General features: G+C 37.0%; 4 protein-coding genes and 1 pseudogene across 4 annotated transcripts; 2 read left to right on the top strand and 3 right to left on the bottom strand.

The window, feature by feature from the left end:
• On the bottom strand, window positions 3,573–5,754 carry LOC104763327 (KDEL-tailed cysteine endopeptidase CEP2-like). The gene is made up of 5 exons (XM_010486714.1): window positions 5,304–5,754; window positions 4,886–5,017; window positions 4,734–4,815; window positions 4,079–4,232; window positions 3,573–3,659 (listed from the first exon to the last, which is right to left on the bottom strand). Exons 1-5 carry the CDS (start codon window positions 5,752–5,754, stop codon window positions 3,573–3,575), a joined length of 906 nt encoding a protein of 301 aa, XP_010485016.1.
• LOC109130480 (uncharacterized mitochondrial protein AtMg00810-like) lies at window positions 11,343–12,074 on the top strand. Its single transcript, XM_019240062.1, has one exon. The coding sequence runs from the start codon at window positions 11,343–11,345 to the stop codon at window positions 12,072–12,074; it is 732 nt and encodes a 243-aa protein (XP_019095607.1).
• On the top strand, window positions 13,412–14,098 carry LOC104763326 (UPF0481 protein At3g47200-like). Its single transcript, XM_010486712.1, has one exon. The coding sequence runs from the start codon at window positions 13,412–13,414 to the stop codon at window positions 14,096–14,098; it is 687 nt and encodes a 228-aa protein (XP_010485014.1).
• Window positions 17,284–19,181, bottom strand: LOC104761016 (annotated as a pseudogene).
• On the bottom strand, window positions 19,256–21,740 carry LOC104761017 (pentatricopeptide repeat-containing protein At5g50280, chloroplastic-like). Its single transcript, XM_010484035.2, has 2 exons — window positions 20,833–21,740; window positions 19,256–20,725 (listed from the first exon to the last, which is right to left on the bottom strand). The coding sequence occupies exons 1-2, from the start codon at window positions 21,690–21,692 to the stop codon at window positions 19,417–19,419; spliced, it is 2,169 nt and encodes a 722-aa protein (XP_010482337.1). The 5' UTR covers window positions 21,693–21,740; the 3' UTR covers window positions 19,256–19,416.

The following is a 23,060-nucleotide window of genomic DNA, read 5'->3' as shown; positions in this document are numbered from 1 at the left end:
ACGGCATAGGAGATGTAAGGTCGTGTAAAGGAGAGGTACTGAAGACTACCAACAACAGACCTGTATTGAGAGGCATCTTGGATAGGCGTACTAGAATCCTTTGTGAGCTTTGGTGAAGGTGGTAAGGGTGTGGGAACTGGTTTCGCCAGGAGCATATTGTTCTTGTGGAGAAGATCCATGATGTATTTATGTTGCATTGGTTTCAGGGCGTGTGATGTCCGTGAGACTTCAATGCCCAGGAAATAATGGAGATCAGTGTGATCTTTGATAGAGAAACGTTGAGAGAATGAGGCGAGTACATACGTAACAACAGCGGATTTATTATCGGTGACAATGATGTCGTCAACGTAAACTAGAACATACGTGATATTAGAACCGGAACTACGGATGAAGAGAGACGTATCGGCAAGAGAATTGGTGATGCCAATGTCAAGGAGATGTTGTTTGAGTGCCATGTACCAAGCATGTGGAGCTTGCTTCAACCCATAAATCGTTTTTCTAAGACGACAGACGTGAGTGGGCTTATCCTCGTCGACGAATCCTGGTGGCTGTGACATGTTAACTTCTTTGGTTAGATGACCCTGGAGGAAGGCATTGTTGACGTCAAGTTGTTTGATTTTCCAAGATTTCTTAACATCAACATCAAGAACAAGATGGATAGTAGTCGACTTGATCACAGGACTAAACGTCTCGGCATAGTCCTTGCCATATTGTTGATGGAAGCCCTTTGCCACCAAACGAGCCTTGTAGCGGTCAAGGTCTCCATTGGCATGAATTTTTTTAGTGAAGACCCATTTGCAGCCTACAATGTTTTGTTGAGCATTGTGAGGAACCAAGTCCCATGTATGATTGATAGTTAAGGCATCATATTCGCGTGAGTAGGCAGGACTCCAATTCGGATCTTTTAAAGCTTGAGAAATGGTCGTTGGTTCTTTCGGCGTTGTAGGAGAGGCAGTGACGTGTAGAGAAAGTTTGGTATTCGGTTTTGTGATATTATTATTGGCTCGGGTTGTCATTTTGTGGGTATTTTGTGGTGGTTCGACATTTTGATTTTGGTGCTGTGGTTGTGGTGGATTGGCTTGGCGTGGTGGGGGTCATTGTAGTAGTTGAGGCTGAGTTGTAGGTTGCAACTCATTTTGATGTTGAGCAGTGGGCTCATTGGAGAGAGGGTTAGGCTGAGATGTAGGTCTCGTCTCATTTTCCCGTGGAGCAGTAGGCTCCGAGTTCGACAAAGAAGAAGGAGAAGAAGAAGAGAAAGAGTTAGAGGACGATAATTGAGCCGGCGACGATGAGCGAGGGTGAAGGTCAGAGTCGTGGGGTCCCAAACTCGAAGACGGAGACAACGTTGGTGTCAGCTATATGGGACCAGTGTGTGGGGCTTCATGTTGCATTGAGAGGCCTGGTGGATTTGGGGCTGTAGGTTTAGGATGTCGTTGATACGTAAACCGGATATCACGTTCAGGATTAGGGGGAGCAGTAGGAGGTGTAGCAGATGGAGGTGTAGAAGCCGGCAACGTGGAAGGTAAGACCGACGACGGTTGTGGTGACAGCAGAGTAGGAGTAAATGTTACAACTTGTGGCGTGTGGGACAAGTCACAGAACGGGAAAGTGTGTTCATAAAATTGAACATGGCGGGAGGTGTACAAATGTCTAGTCAGTGTATGAAGGCAATAATAAGCACTTTGAGTAGTAGAATAGCCAAGAAAAACACACCGTTGAGAGCGGTCTGCAAGCTTGTGTTGAGCATACGGCCTCAGCCAAGGAAAACATAGGCAGCCAAATACACAGAGCTTATCATAGTGTGGTGCCACAGTGAATAGCTTCTGAAAGGGTGATTGCATGTCAAGAACAGGAGTTGGAAGTCTGTTGATTAAGAACACAGCAGTGGCAAACGCGTATGGCCAATATTCCTTAGGAACCGAGGCGGTGGAGAGAAGCGTTAGTCCCATTTCCACAATATGACGATGCTTCCTCTCAGAGATGCCATTATGTTCAGGAGTGTGTGGAGGAGAGGTAAGGTGGGAGATACCGTGAGACGAGAGAAAGCTTCGTAAGGCCACAAACTCGCCCCCATTATCTGTAAAGAGGGTGCCAATGCGGGTTAGGAAGCGGTTTTCAACAAGGGATTTGTAGGCGGTAAAGACATTGTGGACATCAGATTTTCGTTTAAGAGGATATAACCAAGTGTATCTAGTGAAGTGGTCTACAAGAACAAGATAATATTTGTAATTTTCATGAGAAAGTATGGGAGAGGTCCAAACATCGGAATATATGTATTCAAGTGGGCGAGTATATGTGATTGTAGTATGAGTAAAAGGAAGTTTATGAGTTTTATTACTGAGACAATCAGAACAAGACATAGGTGTTTGAGTAGATGAAGCAATAGGAAGAGAAAGTTTGGAAATGATATGATTAAGAATAGGAGGAGAGGGATGGCCTAAGCGAGAGTGCCATGAGAAGAGGATCGGTTTTGGACCAGCGGAGGAAAGCAGTGCAACAGCGGTGGGATTCTTCACTGGCCACACATACAGCTCAGTAGTTGTCCGACCTTGGAGTAACGGGACCCCCGTACTGAGATTCTTCACCTGAAAGAATGCAGGAAAGAATTCCACGGAGACTTGGTTAGCATTACAAAGGCGGTAAACAGATATAATACTATTGTGAATATTTGGAACACATAGAACTTTGTCTAAGAGTAAAGTGCGAGTTTGAGAGGGGAGTAAGATTGAACCGATGTGAGATATAGGCATGGTGGAGCCATCAGCAATAACAAGATCATCATCACCATTGTACGGTTGGTGAAGGGAGAGGTTGTTGAGATCAGAGGTTATGTGATGTGTCACTCCACTGTCGAGTACAGCCATTTGAGCTCGAGTTTGCCATGGAGTGAAGGGACTGGTTTGGCGTTGCGAGGAAGATTGAAACGAGTTGAGCTGAGGATAGCGGCGAGCACTTTGACCGTGAGTGTTGCAGATTTGACACTTGCCAAGGTATGGCTTGGAGCGAGTGTTGTTGGAGGAAGGCGAGTTGTTCGACCAATTACCGTAGTTGGGACGCGGCTGAGAGGAGGAAAAACGAATTGTGTTCCTGTTGTAATTGTTGTTGTTATTTTGGCGAGTACTGCGATGTTGAACGAGATTTGCAGAAGCAGGAAACGGAGTTTGTTGTACGGTAGCGGCAGCAAGGAGTCGAGCTTCACGGCTGCGGAGTCATTCATGAACGTCGGTGATGGTGGGAGAGACATCTTTGCTCTCAATCTGGTCAATGACCGGTTTGTAATCATCAGGAAGGCCTTCAAGGATTTTCTCAATTTGGTCTTCATGGTCAAGTGGTTTACCAAGGACAACAAGTTCATCAAAACGAACAACAAGACCACAAACGTATTCGTCAATAGATTTACCTCCCTTTGTTCAAGCTTTGATCTGTTGGACATGGCCACGGCTTGGTTTGGCAAACATTTCGGCAAGAGTCTCCCAAACTTCGGCAATGGTTTGAGCACGTGACACCATAGGTTGGACAGAAGAGGACATGGCACCAAGTAATGCGCTGTATAGAAGTTGGTCTTGGCATTTTCAGAAGACAAAGTCTGGACTTGGAGTCGTAGTATCAGTCGTCGTCACTTGGAGTCGTAGCTGATAACCGTCAATCAGAGCATGGATCTGCAGGATCCACATGAGGTAATTGTTTTCAGTGAGTTTCGTCACATTGGCGGTGTTAAAGTTGAAGAGAGGCTGCGTAGAGGTCATGATGACATCCCTAGTTGAGGGAGAAACATTGTTTGATGTAGTCATGGAGGATGATGAAGAGAGGCGGCGAAGGTTGTTGCGTAAGAAAAAAAAATTTAGGTTTTAGGCTTTGATCGGTGCTCTAATACCATATAAGGAATGAGTATATTCAATATGTCAAATGTGAGAGAAGCTACAGACATATATATACTAACAGAGGGAGACTAGGGTTCATGTATTTACAAAGAGATCCCTAAACTTATACATATCTACTCTAATAGTAACTATCTGTTCTCATATAGATGACATTTCAAATATATTGAAAATAAGAAATCAATTCTGTATTCTATTACCCCAGTATTTTGCACAAATCTTCTATCATCCATCGCGATTACAACAGATACTGGTTGGATTGCAACAGCCGCTGCAAGCGCAGCTTCGTTGTCTTCGGTAACACGCTTGTAGTCATCAATCATCACATTATCTTTCTGAACATTAAAAACATAACTGTCAAATGGATAATCGGTAACTGAGTCATCTATGATATGTGTAAGATAGTGTTACTGATGGACCTTTGTGGCACTGCAACCGTCAAACCTATCTTTGTAAGGGTAGTTTTTCTCGGTTGTGATTCCATCTTTTCTCTTGATGAACTCGAATGCGGNAGGATTATACGCGTTTGTCAACAAAAAAAAAACAAAGGATTATACACACTTTTGCACCAAAAATTAAAAAGAAAGGTTTATATACACTTATTTCCAAATTTGGTATAGGAAAACATTTAAAAAGGCGATTCCTTCAAACTTTACTCTCTTTTTTTAAGCTTCACAAATACTGTACATCAAATTCACCAAAATCACAACAAATACCAAGCTGAAATCTTTTAGCTTAACAAACATGAGTTTATTATTAGAGTATACAATTATACAATGAATTTAAAGCTCATCGTTTTTGCTGCCTTTATCTTCTGGGGCAGAGGGATGAAGAGGTGAGTTCATGATTGGATACCAGGGGTTCATTGCGATACCACAACGCCCTTGTGGATTGTCTATATCTTTCTCGATCCTTATGAAGCCTTCGTCTCCCCAATCTTTTCCATAAGAATTCTTCACTATCCAAAACTTAATTGACTTGTTGGATGGTAAAAATTTTTATGTCACCTGGCTTACAACCGTCATTGTTACTGTCACAGTCCACAAGTTCTTGTTCCGACAGTGAGACAAGTTCTTTTTTATTAATGATCTTGTTGATTCCCTCGACGGCTGCAACTACAGAGAATGCCCAGCAACTGCCTGGTAATGCTCCCGTAGTCTCAATTAGTTAGATTGCAATAACATATCTTTACGATCAACAAAGACTAGTCTGACGACACATTAAGCTTAATTTACAATTTTTCTTATTATACATTACATATTGAACAATCCAAAGCTTTTAAATCTTAAAATATGTTGTTTTTCTTAAGCACTCAAGCTGTTGAATTGTTCTTCAAGTTTCCAGAAAGTGAAAACATTATTTTTTTTTCTTTCACTGAAAGCAAAACAGAGAGATTCTTCAGAGATTTTTTGTTGTAAGACTTACGACAATATTTTCCTTGAGACTTGGCACCAGTGACGGCTCCCTCCCTTCTCCAATCAACAGACGTCGGCAGTTCTACTTCTACCGTGTTCTCATGCATGAACCGTCCTGAAACATTTTCATACGTTTCCTCGCCATCGCAAGTATAACAATTACCGTACATGTCAAAAAACTCTTCGAAGGTCAAGTCAGCGAAGTTGTTGAGCTTAAGGTTGTAGGGTACGGTCATGGTATCGTGGACGTACTTCACATTATCTTTAAAAATCTCCAATCTACGATCCATCTCATCGGTTCCCCTTACGATAGAGTAGTGCCCCATCCACTTCTCGTATAACTTAGATAAGCTCTCTTCGCTCACTAAATCCAACTCTTCGAAGTTGAATCCCCGAGCAAAATTGAAAATGAGAAGCAAAGAGAAAATGATCAAGAAAAGTCTTTTCATCTTCTGATTCATTGTTAGTAAAAATTTACAGGTGATAGTTTTTAAGTAAATGATATAAAATATGTATTTATATAGGTTAAGATAGTTGCTATGAGCCTATGAGGAATACTTTTTCTTTGACAAACAGCTTGTAGAAAGCAAGGCGAGCTAAGTCTCAGTTTATCCTATTTCCTACGTATATTAACCGAAAAGACCGTAATATACTTCATAACTTTAACCAATAAAAAAATTCTGAATAATATAAAATGAACGTCTGTTTTATTAAATAATTCATTTACTTGCTGCATAAGTTTTTATAACCGGATACGAAACAAGACAAATTCTTTCGGGCTAGACAGCTAGAGCGTGGGTTATATAAATAAACTTTGTTTCTGTTTAGGAAAATACTCCTCTGTTTACAAATTGTTATTCTACATTTTCTCTAATGCTAAATTTTCTATATTTTTATATGAATATTAGAAATGTCAATCTACTTTTTTTCTTTTGTGTTTGAAGGCCAAAGTACTTTGTAAATCTCCTATTTTGTAGAGAAAAATCTTTTTTTTTTTTTTTTTTTTCAAACGTAAAGAAATATCTATGAGACGAGTTCTTACCTATATCATGTACTACGAAGATACCTAATTCACGTATTACGAAGAGATCAACCATAGTTGACAAGAAAAATAAAACAAATATACTAAAAATTGTGAGAACATGCATTAATTTTTAATTTTTTTGATGGGTAGTCGACTCATTTTTATTTGATCAAATCGCTTTTTTTTAACACACTTGTTCTTGATAATACAGAAATTGTTGCACGACTCACGATGTCCTATATGAAAATTTATTTAAATTTAAAGATATCAAAATGCATATGCAGGTCTAATGTTACTTTTTTTAATTTAGAACCTAATTATTTGTATGAGAGTCGTTATTAGATCAACACCAAAATTCAAAATCTGCATATTGATTTAAAAAAAATATGTGCCTTAAAATATCAAATAAATATAAACCGAAATCTAATAAAAATGATAATCAAATAAANTTTTTTTTTTTTTTTGTCAAACGTAAAGAAATATCTATGAGACGAGTTCTTACCTATATCATGTACTACGAAGATACCTAATTCACGTATTACGAAGAGATCAACCATAGTTGACAAGAAAAATAAAACAAATATACTAAAAATTGTGAGAACATGCATTAATTTTTAATTTTTTTGATGGGTAGTCGACTCATTTTTATTTGATCAAATCGCTTTTTTTTAACACACTTGTTCTTGATAATACAGAAATTGTTGCACGACTCACGATGTCCTATATGAAAATTTATTTAAATTTAAAGATATCAAAATGCATATGCAGGTCTAATGTTACTTTTTTTAATTTAGAACCTAATTATTTGTATGAGAGTCGTTATTAGATCAACACCAAAATTCAAAATCTGCATATTGATTTAAAAAAAATATGTGCCTTAAAATATCAAATAAATATAAACCGAAATCTAATAAAAATGATAATCAAATAAAATTTGAAGCTAAATCATAACTAAATCATTAATAAACCAATATATGCCTATATTATTAGGCATGTTTTTAAAAACTTTACAGTTATATAGATATAGGTATTAGATATATGATGGTTTAATCATGGTTATGTAAATAACCGGTTTGTACCGGATAAGCTTTATTTGTATATAACCTTTGTATCATATATTAATTGTGAATAACAGAATCACTTTCCATTCTTATTTTCCTTCTCTCTTCTCTACCATCTTCATCCTCATCGATTCTGTTCGTTCCACTCAACTAATATGGTATCAGAGCTATACGCTTAGCTCAGATTTTTGTTTTCTCTTTACTCTGATCGTTTTATTGTTGGTGATTTGTTGTGTGGTTGTTTGTGTCGATATGGGAGTTCCGATTCGGAAAAGTACTCGTCGTCTGGGTAAATCCACCGGTGCTGGGAGTTCTGCTTCAAAATCGAAAGCTCCGATGAGCTCTCTCTCTTCGATTATGGCAGATCCAGCTCGGGGTGTTCCGATCACCTCCGTTTCTGAGATCGATATTGTGGATAGTCCACACTCACCGTTTTTTCTTCACAGCGCCGATCATCCTGGCCTCTCTCTTGTTGCGGATCGTCTTGATGGTACGAACTACAACCACTGGTGCTCTGCGATGAAGATTGCTCTTGATGCAAAGAACAAACTCGCTTTCATCGATGGTTCTCTTCCTCGTCCGGATGAAGGTAATCCTATCTTTCGGATCTGGTCTAGATGCAACAGTATGGTAAAATCCTGGATGTTGAATGCTGTTTCTAAGCAGATCTATGGTAGTATTTTGAACTTTGATGATGCTACTATGGTATGGAAAGATCTGCACAATAGGTTTCATATGACAAACTTGCCAAAAACCTTCCATTTGATTCAGCAGATTCAAGATCTGCGTCAGGGTTCCATGGACTTGTCAAGCTATTACACTGCTTTGAAAACTCTATGGGATCAGCTTGATGGCAGTGAACCTACTGAATCATGTTTGTGTTGTCATTCTTTCAACTGTGTGAGCAAACACAATTTTCAGGCGAAGGTTGATAGAGGACGGCTCACTAAGTTTTTGGCTGGTTTAAACGAGTCTTACTCTATCATCAGAGGTCAAATCATCATAAAGAAGCCTCTACCTGATATTGCTGAAGTTTACAACATCCTAAATCAAGATGATAGTCAGAAACAATTTGGGGTCACTGTTGTACCAGCTGCTTTTCAGGTTGGGAATGTTGTGCCACATCCTGGAGTGATGAATGCCATTGTCCCTCCTGCCTCTTCTGGATCTGTTAATGCTGCATATCAGTCTCATAAGAAGGATAAACCGATTTGCTCTCATTGTGGTTTTACTGGCCACGTTGTGGATCGTTGCAACAAGTTACACAATTATCCACCTGGATGGAAGCCTAGGAAGCAACAATTTGCATCTTCTCAGTCTTCTCAATCGTATGGTCTGTCTCCTGCTGTTACAGCCCAAGTTTCTGCTACGATTGGTGCTACTGACAAGAAATATGATGGTTCAGAGAGTTTGATTGGAAACTTGTCTAAAGACCAGTTGCAGAACTTCATTGCGTATTTCAACTCCCACCTTGTTCCTCAGTCAACCTCTCAGACCACACCAACACCGATGATCGACGCTTCACCTTCTGGTATTCTCTTCTCTAATTCTACCTATTGCTTTATTGGGATATTGATTGTTGCTCAATGTGTGACAAATAAAAGATCATGGATTATTGATTCTGGTGCCACTCATCATGTCAGTCATGATAGGAGTTTATTTGATGATCTTGATATGTCTATTCGTCAACATGTTAATCTTCCCAATGGCAGTTTAGTTATGGTAGCTGGTATTGGTACAGTGGTGATCAATGGTTCTATCAGTTTGAGGAATGTTCTGTATATACCGGAATTCAGGTTGAATCTTCTCAATATAAGTTCGCTGACTACAGACCTTGGTTCTTGTGTTATCTTTGATCCTAGTTCTTGCTTGATACATGATCCTATCAAGGGATTGATGATTGGAAGAGGTAGAAGGATTGCTAATCTTTACTTGTTGGACGTTGAAGATCCTGCAGATTCAAGACAACTATATTCTTGTAGTTTGAATGCTGTAATAGACTCTGCTGTTTGGCATAAGAGACTTGGTCACACTTCTTTTTCTCAGATTGATATGATTACAGACGTTCTTGGCATTTCTAAACAAAGGAATAAAGGGGTTATACATTGTGATATTTGTCAACGAGCAAAACAGAAGAAATTGCCATATTCTAATAGAAACAATTTTTGTTCTGTACCTTTTGATATGTTCCATATCGATGTTTGGGGACCGTTTTCAGAACAAATAGTGGAAGGGTTTAAATGTTTTTTGACGATAGTAGATGATCATAGCAGAGTAACTTGGATTTACTTGCTCAAGTTGAAGAGTGATGTGTTGAAATTATTTCCTGATTTCTTACAAATGGTGGAGACTCAGTTTGATAAGAAGGTTCGCAGTGTAAGGTCGGATAATGCTCCGGAGCTAAAGTTTGCTGATCTTTATCGCAACAAAGGGATTGTAGCTTACCATTCTTGTCGAGAGACTCCAGAGCAGAACTCCGTCGTTGAAAGGAAGCACCAACACATTTAGAATGTCGCTCGTGCTCTTCTTTTCCAATCCAATCTTCCTTTATCGTTGTGGGGCGATTGTATTTTGACTGTCATGTTTCTTATCAACAGAACACCTTATCCACTATTGGACAACAAAACACCGTATGAGAAGCTCACAAGTAAGACACCATAATACACCGATTTGAGAACCTTCGGTTGTCTATGCTACGCGAGCACTTCTCCGAAACAAAGAACAAAATTTGAAGATAGAGCCAGAGCTTGCGTGTTTTTGGGATATCCATCAGGTTATAAAGGTTACAAACTGATGGATATTTAGAGTAATGTTTTTTTTATTTCCAGGAATGTGAAATTCTTTGAAGATATCTTCCCTTTTCAGAACACGCAACCCACCAATGATGCCACACGGTTCTTTCCCCATTTGAGTACAAGTGTTGGTACTAGAGGAGAGTCTTCTGGCACTGTACGTGAGGGGGAATCAATTAGTGAGGGGGAATCAGTGACTGAGGTTGTTGAGACAATTCCAAGAAAACGAGTTTCACGACCTCCGGGTTATCTTCAAGACTATCAGTGCAACTCTTTACAAGAATCTACAGTTCATCCTATCTCACAGGTTTTGTCTTACTCCAATCTCTCAGACCCCTTTTGTGTTTATATCAATGCTTTCACAAAGTATCCTACTCCTACTAGTTATCATCAAGCTAGTAAGATTAAGGTATTTTGTGATGCTATGGAGACTGAGATAGGGGCTATGGAAAGGACACACACGTGGTTTGTCTGTTCTTTGCCTCCGGGTAAAAAGCATGTCGGATGTAAATGGGTGTATTCGGTGAAACTCCATGCAGATGGCAGTCTTGAGCGTTACAAGGCTCGCTTAGTAGCCAAGGATTATACTCAACGAGAGGGCCTTGACTATGTGGAAACCTTCTCTCTAGTTGCAAGAATTGCCACAGTCAAGTTCCTTCTTGCAGTTGCAGCTCCCAGAAAGTGGTTTTTAGATCAGCTTGATGTTTCTAATGCTTTTCTTAATGGAGATTTGAAGGAAGAAATTTATATGGTTCTACCACCCGGTTATGCTCCAAAACAGGGGGAATCTTTTCCACCAAATGTTGTTTGCAAACTCCAAAAGTCTATCTATGGCCTCAAGCAAGCATCGAGACAGTCTTTACTTTCTCTGGGTTTCAAGGGTGGTTCTGGTGATGATACCCTTTTCACAAGGCGGTCAGGAGATGTTGATATGGCAGTCCTGGTGTATGTAGATGATATTATCATCGCTAGTAACTCTTCTCTCGCCACTGCCTCTCTCACTGCTGCCTTGAAGGAAACGTTTAAGCTGAGAGAATTGGGTCCTCTTAAATATTTCTTGGGGCTTGAGGTTGCAAGGACTTCTGCAGGAATTTCCATTTGTCAAGAGGAAGTATGTCCTGGACTTGTTGGATGAAACTGGTCTCTTAGGATGTTGTCCGTCTCCTATTCCCATGGATCCTAGTGATGTATTGAATGGGGAAACTGGGACATTATTGGCAAATGTGGAACAATATCGAAGACTGGTTGGCAAACTCATGTATCTGACTTTTACCCGACCTGACATCACTTTTGCAGTACACAAGCTTTGTCAATTTACATCAGCTCCGAGACAACCTCATCTGAATGCTGTGTATAAAGTTCTACATTATCTTAAAGGCACAGTTGGTCAAGGTATGTTTTACTCTGCTACTTCCGATTTTCGACTGAAAGCTTTTGCAGACGCGGACTGGGGCAGATGCACGGATAGCAGACGTTCTGTTTTTGGCATTTGTACTTTTATTGGTCCATCATTGGTCTCTTGGAAGTCAAATAAACAAGACACAGTCTCCATGTCCTTTGCGGAATCGGAGTATCGGTCTATGGCTGCAGCCGTGAAAGAAATTCTTTGGATAAGGAAGCTTATGGTTGATTTATGGGTTGATATCTCTAAAGCTTCTACACTTTACTGTGATAACACAGCTGCTCTCCATATAGCTAACAATTTGGTGTTCCATGAATGGACTAAACATCTGGAAATGGATTGCCACATTGTGCGAGAAAAGGTTCAGTTGGGGATCATCAAGACACTTCATGTCGGCACTGAACACCAACTAGTTGATGTTTTCACTAAACCATTGTTTCCTACACAGTTCTTGAGACTCATTCGCAAGATGGGTGTTATTAACATATACACTCCATCTTGAGGAGGAATATTAGATATATGATGGTTTAATCATGGTTATGTAAATAACCGGTTTGTGTCGGATAAGCTTTACTTGTATATAACCTTTATATCATACATTAATTGTGAATAACAGAATCACTTTCCATTCTTATCTTCCTCCTCTCTTCTCTACCATCTTCATCCTCATCGATTATGTTCGTTCCACTCAACTAATAATAGGAAAGAAAGAATTACCCATTTTTAAAACAATTTGGAAAGATGAATATTGGAGGTTCGTGCTAAGACATAGAGTGCTAAGACGTAGTAGGAAGTAGCTATGGATCTGGATTTGTCAATTCATTGATGAAAAAAAGAAAAATAGTAGCAGTTCGCAATGACTCTCTTAAATAGTATTAAACAAGTGCTAGTATGTGATAACGTGAAAGATCGAGACCGGAGAGCATCTATATCTATATATAATTAAACCAAACTGCTTATATCTTGTTTGAACCTAGTCTTCTCTCGATCTCTTGTTTTCAAGCTGAAATATTCCAACGATCGATGTGTTCTTCACACAGATAATCTTTATACTAATAAACAGGTATGGTTTAAATAGTAACTTTTGTAAATTAATATTTGAAACATTAATAAACACAACATATTGATTTGGGATTGCTATTCTTCATGAGCTAATTTTGCATTTGGCCACCAATATGCTTGTGTGTTTTTAATTCTTTTTCACATTTTGGAGGCAATGATTTTTATATTTTCTTATATATGCAGGTAAGGAAAAGATGGATCGTCCGGCCAACGACGCTAAACAAGAGAACATTATTTTAAGGCCCTCATCAGGCGCCATCCATTCATTCATCTTATTAAAAAAGGTTTTAAAAAGTCTGATGCTTGATTCTCTTCCTAATTCATCAGAAGCGGACTTCTGGGGATTCACCTTATTGCATCTTCAAGATCCCTAAGTGTCTCACTCACAACAACCACAATGCATATGGCTATCAACCCACAGTAGTGGCCATAGGCCCTTACTATCGCGGAAATCAACAACTAAATTGGATTGAAGGGCAAAAAGAAGAATTTAAGGAATTGTTTATAAAGACTACAGGAAGTGGTGTGAACGAAGAGGCACTATATAAAGGATTGGCACTCAAGAAAAACGAGATTAAAAAATCATATTTAGATCTTTCTGGAGCGGTGTCAAAAAAAAGAAAGAAAAAAAAAGATCCTTCTGGATCTTTATATGATCAAGATGGTCATGATAATGAAGCTCTAATCAACATGATGGTTTTTGATGGTTGTTTTCTTCTCGTATTGTTCCTAACTAATGATGCAGAAAAAATCCCAGAGGAAAATGCAATTTTTAGTATGCCGTGGGCTCTTCCATCTATTAGGAGAGATCTTCTTCTTCTAGGAAATCAGATTCCACTGGTTGTTCTACAGACTCTACTAGACACAGCAAATTTTTTGCAGCCAAGTGATTTACAAGAAATCGCTCTTAAGTTCTTCAACGGTTCCTTTAAAGTTGGAGAGCGATCTTTGGTAAAGAAACACCCCAAATTTAAAGCAAAGCATCTTCTTGATATGATCCGTCAGACTTTGATTCTCATTCAACCTCCAGCTGAAGGAGACAACAATGCTGCCATTCCCATTCAACCTCCTCAATCTACTAGTGTTACAATTCCAGTTGAAGGAGACAACAATGCTGCCATTGCACTTCAGACTAGGTTAACATTGCCAGTGAACAAGCTTCGTAAACGTGGCATTAAATTTGAGGTCAAGAAGGGTGCGCGGACATTATTGGATATAAGTTTCAAGAATGGCGTGCTTCAAATTCCAGAAGTAATCCTGGATGATTTTATCAGCGTTTTTTTGTTAAATTGCATTGCATTTGAGCAGTTCCATGCAAAGTCAACAACCGAGATAACAAGCTACGCTATGTTCATGGGCTGCCTTATTAACAGTGAGAGAGATGCATCATATCTTGCTGAGAAAGGGATCATACAGAACTATCTCGGAACAGATCAAGATGGTGTGTCTCGATTTTTCAAGTGAATCTTAAAGGATTACGTGTTTGATGACGAAAATAGCTACTTGGCTGATGTAATCAAGGATGTAGACGAGTATTCTTCGAATGGTTGTACTGTGTGGTGGGCAAGTTTCAAGCAAACTTACGTGGGTTCTCTATGGATTGCTCTATCAAAGTTAGCCGCTTTAGCTATTCTTCTGCTTACGGTAGCTCAAGTGGTCTTGGCAGCTTTTGCTTTAAAAAGCGGTAACAAACAAGGTTGATTAATGTTCTTGGATTTTTGTGTCATGTTGTTTAATTGTTGTGTGTGTGTTCCATGCAGCGCATCTTGACTAGCTTGTGTATGGACTACTACGTGTATGATTCGATGGGTCTGTTTCTTGTGGTTTTCCATTTGTTTTCAAGTACTTTTCTTAATTCACGTCTGGTAATTGGGAATGGTTTTTGTAACTTTTGTTTATGATTCAAAGCCCTGTGTGGCTTTTAGCATATTAATTATAAACTTGGGTTTGCATTTTATAAAAAGAGTCGTGAGAGATGTTCTCCAATATATCTTGCTTTGGGCATTCAATTTTAACGTGCGGTGTAAATTTTTTAAAAAATAATAACATTTTTTATATATATTTATTTTGTTTTGTTTAATTAAATAATAATCTTGTTTGGATTGTCAATTATTAGAACAATAATAGGGGACATAAATATGTAATTTATAAGCTATTGTCGGATTAAGTCACAATTTTACCAATGATTTAATCGTTTTACAAAATTTTAGTTAAATTATCCTGATTTAATATGTCTAAGATTCTTATATTAGTGGTATTGACCAAATAATTAAAGGAAGATTTAACCCGTGTTTCAAAACCGCATTAATAATATTTCATATTTATACTAATGTTAATTCAAACCGTCATGTTAATGACATGTCCCACTATATAACAACAAACCGTCATATTAGTGGTTTAACCCGTGTTTCAAAACCGTCATAGTAGTGGTTTTGGTTGTGTGTTGTGTTTCGTTTGTGAAGTTGATATTTATACATGGAAAATGCTTGATGAGCAAGGAATTTATGATCCGTAGTAATAAAAGAGAGATTTTAGTGTTTTCATATTTGAGTTGATAACATTATCGCAGAATAATATACAGTTTCTTAACACGGTACTAATTATATTAAATATTTTTCTTGATGTTAAAGTTAAATATACCCGATTATTGAGTTTCTAAAGTTGGGTTATCGTTTTTATGAACATTATTAACATTATAATAATTATTACGATTGTAATCATTTGTTACTCAAACTCGGCTATGTTATTTAAATTTAAGAGATCATACAGTCTTTAAAGATCTATTAAAATAGGTTTGAAAATTTTTATGGGATTAAAAATTTAATGCTTAGAGTTGTTTTTGGAAAAATCAAAATGTATAGATGTTGTCAAGCTATTTGTGGCAATAAATGTATCAAATTAGGTCGATTTAAATAGTTTCATTAAATGAGTTTCCAGGAATTGTTATTTTAGGAAAATAGTTAGGAGTTAATGTTGTAAATAAAACAAATTAAATAACAAAAACTTCAAGAGCATAACCCAAAATGTACCTCAAAAATAATAATATAGATGAATCAAGAATCTAACTAATTAAGCTAAATATCCTTCAATTCACACAATCAACGAGCCGTATAGATTATCACTTATCGGACCAATGTCAAACTTTGGTTATGAATTGCAATACTTTCTTTTCTTCTGAATGTAATGTTATTTTTTAAACCAAATTTCTCGTTAGTCAAGCTCCTCCGAGAACAACGAGGACCATCTAAATCGTTGGTCGAGCATCTATATGTTCACTGGCCGTCCTTGAACTTTGCCGGGTGAAATTAAATACATTATTCATTACCATTTTACCCAACTTGTAAGCGCAGAGAAAACTCGGACAGTTTGTGTTTTTTTTTTTGTTACGGGAAAAGTACCAAAAATCATGTCAATATGTTTTCTTTAGAAGAAAAAAACATGAATTGTTTTTCATTTCCCGAATAACTCATCTAATAAAAATTCTCAACGTAATGCACCGTTTAACAAAATGTTGTAAGTTTAATCCAGCTAACATTTGTTAATAATTAAGTGAAAATACACCAGTTCCATCTTATCCACTTATTAGAATGACACAATTTGTATGTAGAAAAACAAAAAATTAACAAAATTTATAAAAATATAATGTATCAAAATATAACTAAAAAATAAAAATAATATTAAAATATAATTTATGAAAATATAACATTATGTATAAAAATTTGATTTTACTTTTTTTGAAAAAATATGATTTAGAAAAATTTGAATGTAGAAAAATATGCTTTAGATATATGATATTTCAAAATATTATTTAAAATATGAATTATAAAAAATATAATGCACAAAAATAAGATTTGAAAACTATAACTTAAAACAAATCTGTTGTCACTATATTTACATTGTACATTTAATAAATTTGTTATCAAAAACTAGATTTTTGGAAGCAAAAAAAGTCTGTCATAACATAAATAAATCTGTCATAACATATGGTCTTCACGTAGGTCACTTTAGCAATTTTTATAAAACGTTAATAAATCTTTTATCAAAGAAAAAAAATTTGTTTAAATAAAAAAAGTCTGTCATAACCTAAAACAAATATGCTATCACTAGATGTTAAAACTAATTGTTTTTTTGTAAAATAATTTGTCACGTTACGAAAGATTTTTTATGAAGAAAATAATTGTGAAATATAAAACTGCCAGACATTATATCAAATCTGTCATATATTATGAAAGTCTGTGTTGTCTTATAAATAATTCTGTCGTGAAAAATAAATCTGCCATTAATTATAAATATGTCGTAACTATCGTTAAAAAAACTGTAATCCAAACTGAGACTGTTATAAAAAATTTGTCATGCAAAAACAAATTTGTTGTTTACAAACAAATTTGTCACAATTAATCCGACAGACTTTTGAAAATCTTTTGATTTTAAAAAAAAAAATTGCTGGGAGGGTAAATTTAACATTTTCCTAACAAAAGAAAAAAGGTATTTTAGGCAAAAAAATAACTCATCTAACCCTCACATTTTAGGAGTTAGTTTAGTAACTAAACTCTTAATTTGAGTCATTCTAGTTGTTTTGCAATAATTAATGGATTTTCTAATCATCCCAAAGATTGTAATTAGTTTATGTAATTTACGAGAAACATGAATAAAGTTGTGTAACACGAATAGAGTATTGATTCTCTTTTACAACCAATACCAAAGATCTACTTCTGAAGCAACATTTTATTGAGGCTGCAAATTTGGTATACAATGTCAAAATTTTGTGGAAGTATACACAAAACGTTACATAATAATAATTTCATGTAATGAAACTAGCAAACGTGAAGAATAAAGTAAAAGTAAAAGTAAAATTGGAAGCTTAGTACGATTTTTATAAATGATGGGTACTCATTGTCTTCTTTGAAAGCCTATGCTCATAGTTATGAAGTAGATGATCAGTGCTGCAAAAAGAAAAATTAATTTAAAACTAAGATGAAATAAATTTGTAATAAAATAAAAGTACACGTAAATGCATTTTGAAACTTACATCCAAAAGTTTTTAGTTGATATTGTGATGATGTACCGGATGGTGTTATAACTACACACATACATAAACAAAGAAAATCATCAACTTTTCAATTAAATTAGTGAACCAATTGTTTAGAAAATTTGGTCTAAACGCTAAACCGGTTCACTGGACCTAATCTGTAGTATAAAACTATTTAACTTTTTAGTACAAAAGAACTGATGATACGATACTGACCTGAATCACAGTTTGTAGTGGAATTGTGGTTGTCACACATACAAACATGCCTAAGCCCTCCACCATCAGCAGATTCGTAACCACAAGTCCCAGAAGTTGCAACACATGCACGACAAAACGCATCACTTCCTTGTAGCTCGTACTTGACACGTATACCGTAAGCCCAATCAGACGGTCCTCTAAGCTTCAAGGGTGCGAGATTATACGCACTACTGTATCCTTCACACTCTAACTTACTTAGATTAATCGCTTTTACGGACTCAAACCCGACCGCACAACACATGGGTGGACCTGACCGGGAATGTATACCCGGTTGTCTGTATCCGACCATGTCCCAAGCTGGACATGACATGTATTCTTCGCAGCTCATTCCTGAGATGTTGCGGCATGGCACTTTCTTTTCCGGGAAGCCTATAAACCAGCATTTAACCGGAGAAAGAACCAAATTAAACCGGACTCCGAGTGTTAATAATCGGATTGGTTTAAGTTTTTAAAAAAAAAATCATAATCCAAACTGAATTTTGGTATATGGAAAAAGATATAATAATTTTTCAGTTACCTATGTATGAAAAGTATATGTAATCATATTAATTAATGTAATAATAGTATTCCTCATAATTAAATTATTCAGTAATAATAATAATAAATCAAACCGATTAACCGAAAATCCAACAAATAAAACGAACTCAAATTCTAAATCGGATTATAAGATTGCAAAGAAATCAAAATCTAATGCTAAGTTGTTTTTATGAAGAATCCAAACTAATTTTCAAAAGTTGTCTAGCCTAAGTTGAAACTTAAATAAATTAAAATTCAATATCTTAGTTGTTTTTTTTCCTGAAGTGTTTGTTGTAGTAACTTACTAACCTTGAAATATAGGAGATTTAGGAGAACATCCAATCAACATAAAGACATTATCAGAGGTAGGATTGAAATAAGGAGCTCTCCAATCCTCAGCTTCAAAGCCATTGCCTTTGCCGCCGAGCACGATGGTTTGGCAGGTCGACATGTGAGGATCATGCAGTGTTATGGACTGATATGCGTAATCGATGTCCAACACTCTATAAGAACCTGACCTTATGTGAAACATCAAGACATCGTTCATACAAAACAAGAGATCTCTATACCCTGGATGCCCACATCCATTTCGGATTCCAACGGATAGTCAATGGTTATGTTTCCACAGTATGATCGGCATGCATCCACAATGCAAAGCTCCATGAGTGCCAGAGAGGATAGAATCAAGATCAAGATTTTCATTTTCTTTATTGGGTCTGTTTACAAGAGAGTGATGTGTGTGATCTTTGATGCAGAGAGTATAGAGTTATATCTGAAGATTGCTTGCAGCTTAAGAGATTCTTTGCTTGTCCGAACAATAAAGCTAAACTTCTGCACTTTTTACTACATATGACCAAAGTGTCTCCTAGGAACAAAATAAAATAAGATACAAATAACAGAATATATTGCATACAGCTACATTTGTATAGCTTGAGCCTTCTCACTATATACCACTAAAGCATTTATATAGCTTTCAGGCTCAAGATCGGCGAGGATCAGGAGAAGTAGTTCTGTTCTTTTTGTATTTCCAGAACTCATCCTTCTTCCCTTTCGTCCTAGCTTTAACCCGACCAAATTTACTATTAATTATACCAAGTATGGCAGTTTTATCTTTTCTGTTCTTTGTCTTTGCCTTGTCTTCAAGAATCGCCCTAAGTTTCTCATAGGACCTCGGGTCTGGTACTTGCCCGCTTTTAACCATCATCTTGTGGTAAAAGAATGCCCTTTTGAAATCTCGAACACGAACAAACGCGTAGATCATGGTTGAATATGTGATGGAATCAGGTTTTAAGTTAAGAGCAGCCATTTCCTTTAACAGCTGTGGCAATTTCGCATCTTGTCCTCCCCGTGCGTACGCATTCATCAGCATATTGTAAGTCAAAACACTTGGCTGCAAACCCATTTTACCAAACTCAGAAACAACATCCCTTGCTTCGATGTAGTGTCCTTGCTTGGCAAATCCATCAAGAAGAGTGTTATATGTTATCCGTGTCCCTTTAATTTTTTCTCTCAGCATTAGTTTCCAAATTTCCATCAGCTTTGCAGTGTCACCAGATCGTCTGAATGCATCGAGAAGTGATGTGTATGTTTCAACAGACGGTTTAATCCCCTCTTTACACATCTCTTCAAAGGAAGCATAAGCTTTTTCGTGCCAACCACTGACCGAGTAAGCATGAATAAGAGCTGTGTAAGAATGTGACGAAGGTCTCAAACCTACTTTCTTCATCCGCAGGAAAGCATCAGCAGCCATATCACTCATCTTCTTTGTCCTCCCATACGCACTAATCAAACACGTGTACGCTTTCACATCTGGACCTAAACCTAAATCCTCCATCTCCCTCAGAAGTGTCTCTACAATATCAGGCTGCATCCTTCTAGCATAAGCATCCATGAGAATATTATAAGTTGCAGCTGTAGGCTTCAAGCCTTTAGCTTTCATTTCAGCAAAAAGACCTTCCACTTCTTCTATGTGGTTGGATTTGTTGTAAGCATCCATCAGCGTATTATACACAATCGTGTTTGAACGAATACCTTTCTTCTCCATCTCTGTTTGGATCACAAGAGCTTCTTCTTTTAGCCCTTCATCACAAAACGATTTCACAAGGCCACCAAAAACATCCAGACTCCACTTCACACCTTTCTTGCTCATCTTCTCAAATATCTCCCAAACTTCTTTCGCACTTCTTCCTGCTTTCCTCATGGTAGTTATCATTATAGCACAAGTAACATTGTCCGGATACACATTGATCTTATCCATAGCTTCATACACTTCCAAAGCATCACCATACCTAACAAGAGATCACCAACTACAACATTAGACTAAAGCTGGACCAAAGACTACAACTTTACATTCTCCTGAGCTAAATCATGGTGCAAAGAGGACAAAAGGTGATACCTTTGAGAAGCTGAAAGACCAGAAATGGCGGCATTGTAGAGACGAACATCTCTAAACTCATCCTTGTCTGGTAAATTACTTAGCAGAAGCAGAATCTTATCAGCCATTCCTTGTCTACCTAGCAATGTAAACAACACAGAGCAAGCACGAGGCGAAGCAAGAGAAGGTTCTTGCAAACTCATCCATTCATAGAAATACAAACAACTCTTAACAAAACCAGATTCACCCAACATCACCAATGCATCTACACACTCTGCATCACTAAACCTTTTCTCAAAACCTGATAACATCTCTCCTAGAGTTTGATTCTCTTTCAAATTCTTAGCAAGTTCCAAGATTTCCCCAGCGACGATGCCATTTTCAAACGGAGTAAGCAGCACACCAGGTGTTTGTTGATTTGCCGCAAAGACTGATTCCTCAAGCTCGGACTCTATTTCAGTTCCAGAGTCAGCGAAGTCTGAAGCCAAGTGCCAGGACGTTCGACGATTCTTCTGGAGGGAGAATTTGGATTCACGAGCTGGGTCTTCGGTTGGTTCTGATGTTAAAGTTCGTGACTTGAAGAATTTAAGAATTGGGTCTGTGAACTCATCTCCTTCTTCTTCTTCATCAACTTCATCTTCTCTGATAATATTTGTCGAATTGTCTGGTTGTTGAACACTATCTGGTGAGGGTTCATCGAAGCAGGAGAGGAAAATGGAAGAAGAAGATGACGACGAAGGGGAAGTAGCAGAGAGAGAAAGGGTTTTTCGATAGAGTGAAGAGCGAAGAAGAAGATAAGGTTCAGGGAAGTGAACTCGGTGAGATAACGGAATTGAAGAATAAAAGGATTGGGTCGCAAGAGAAGAATACGCCATGGACATGGCTCAGCTTCAACCTTCAAGCCAAGTAATAATATTTTGCAAAAGAAAGGGTTTTACTACTACTACTCTGTTTTGGACTTTTGGTTTAGCTGTGGTAATTTTTCTTTTTTACTTTTAATCACACAAAGTCTAAGACTGTGTGCAAAGTTTCTAAAACATTATATACAAATTAGCCATTTGTCCTGAAAAATTTGTTCATTTGTTCTGAAATTTCATAGCTTTACAAATCATCTCACAATTTTTTTCTTTTCATTTTCACATAATTGTTGACTTAAATGAAGCTTGATTAATATCATTGGTTAGGCTTGTGTTACTCATTTATGAATTATATTGGTTAGAACATGAACAGAAACTGCAATAAAAACAATAGTCACACATCTATAGATAAGTGAATAACGAAATAGTCTTCATAAAAACGTGTAAACAATAGAAGATACTTAGATAACTTAGCAAAACTAATCCCTGTTGTTTGTGTGGTGTAGTATCTTCTTCCTTCTATGTGTTTGTATCTGAGTAGCTTGGTAATCTATCTCTCTCATTTATCTAATATGAGTTGGCATAAAGATGAAAAAAGGTTTGTTTCACTTTACTTTATCAAAAGAAACTTCATTTTATCACCGACTTAACTTATTTTCTGCCAAAAAGCCTTAGCTTGTGTGTTCTTTTGGTTTTAGAAACTAACATAAAAACCATATATTTAATCATTGATGAATTCAAAAGGTTCCCATCAACTTCATACGTACGTACATTGAAAAACACATAATATCCTATAAATAAAGAAATCTAAAAAAAACAAACAATGATCAAACTTATTATTTTCTTTTATAATATAAAGATTAAAGAGCTTTAGAGTTCATCTTTAAGCGAGTCCGAGGAAAGTCTAGTAGGATTAGTGTTGGAGTTCTTGAGAGGGTAAGAAGCCTCCATTGCAATACCACAAAGTCCTTCTTTATTACGGATACCTCTTTCCATTCTTATGTATCCTTTCTCTCCCCATTCCTCTCCCCATGAGTTCTTCACGATCCAATACTTTGTTCCGTCTATAGTTGTTCCATAGCCTACGACCGCAACTCCATGGTTTAGCTCTGTTCCACATCGTCCCGTAAACACTCCCTAATGAAACCGTTGCATGTGTTCAGACAAAGAAAGATTAATACGTTTTGAAATGAAATTATAGTTTGTGTGTTGTGAGTTATCTTACCTCGGAGTAGAATTGAAAGTCTGAGCCTCCAGCATCAATAGCAACAGAGACAGGTTGATTAGCAACAGCTTTCATTAGATCATCCTCGCTGTTCTTCGGAACATCTTCGTGTCCGTCGATTGAAACCACCGGAGCATTTTCTTTCTTTGTGTCACAAGTTTCATCAG

This window comes from Camelina sativa, chromosome 18 (genome assembly GCF_000633955.1).
Source record: "Camelina sativa cultivar DH55 chromosome 18, Cs, whole genome shotgun sequence".
NCBI classification, from domain to species: Eukaryota; Viridiplantae; Streptophyta; class Magnoliopsida; order Brassicales; family Brassicaceae; genus Camelina; species Camelina sativa.
The sequence above is the reverse complement of the archived record's forward strand: the minus strand, read 5'-3'. Positions and strand labels throughout refer to the sequence as shown.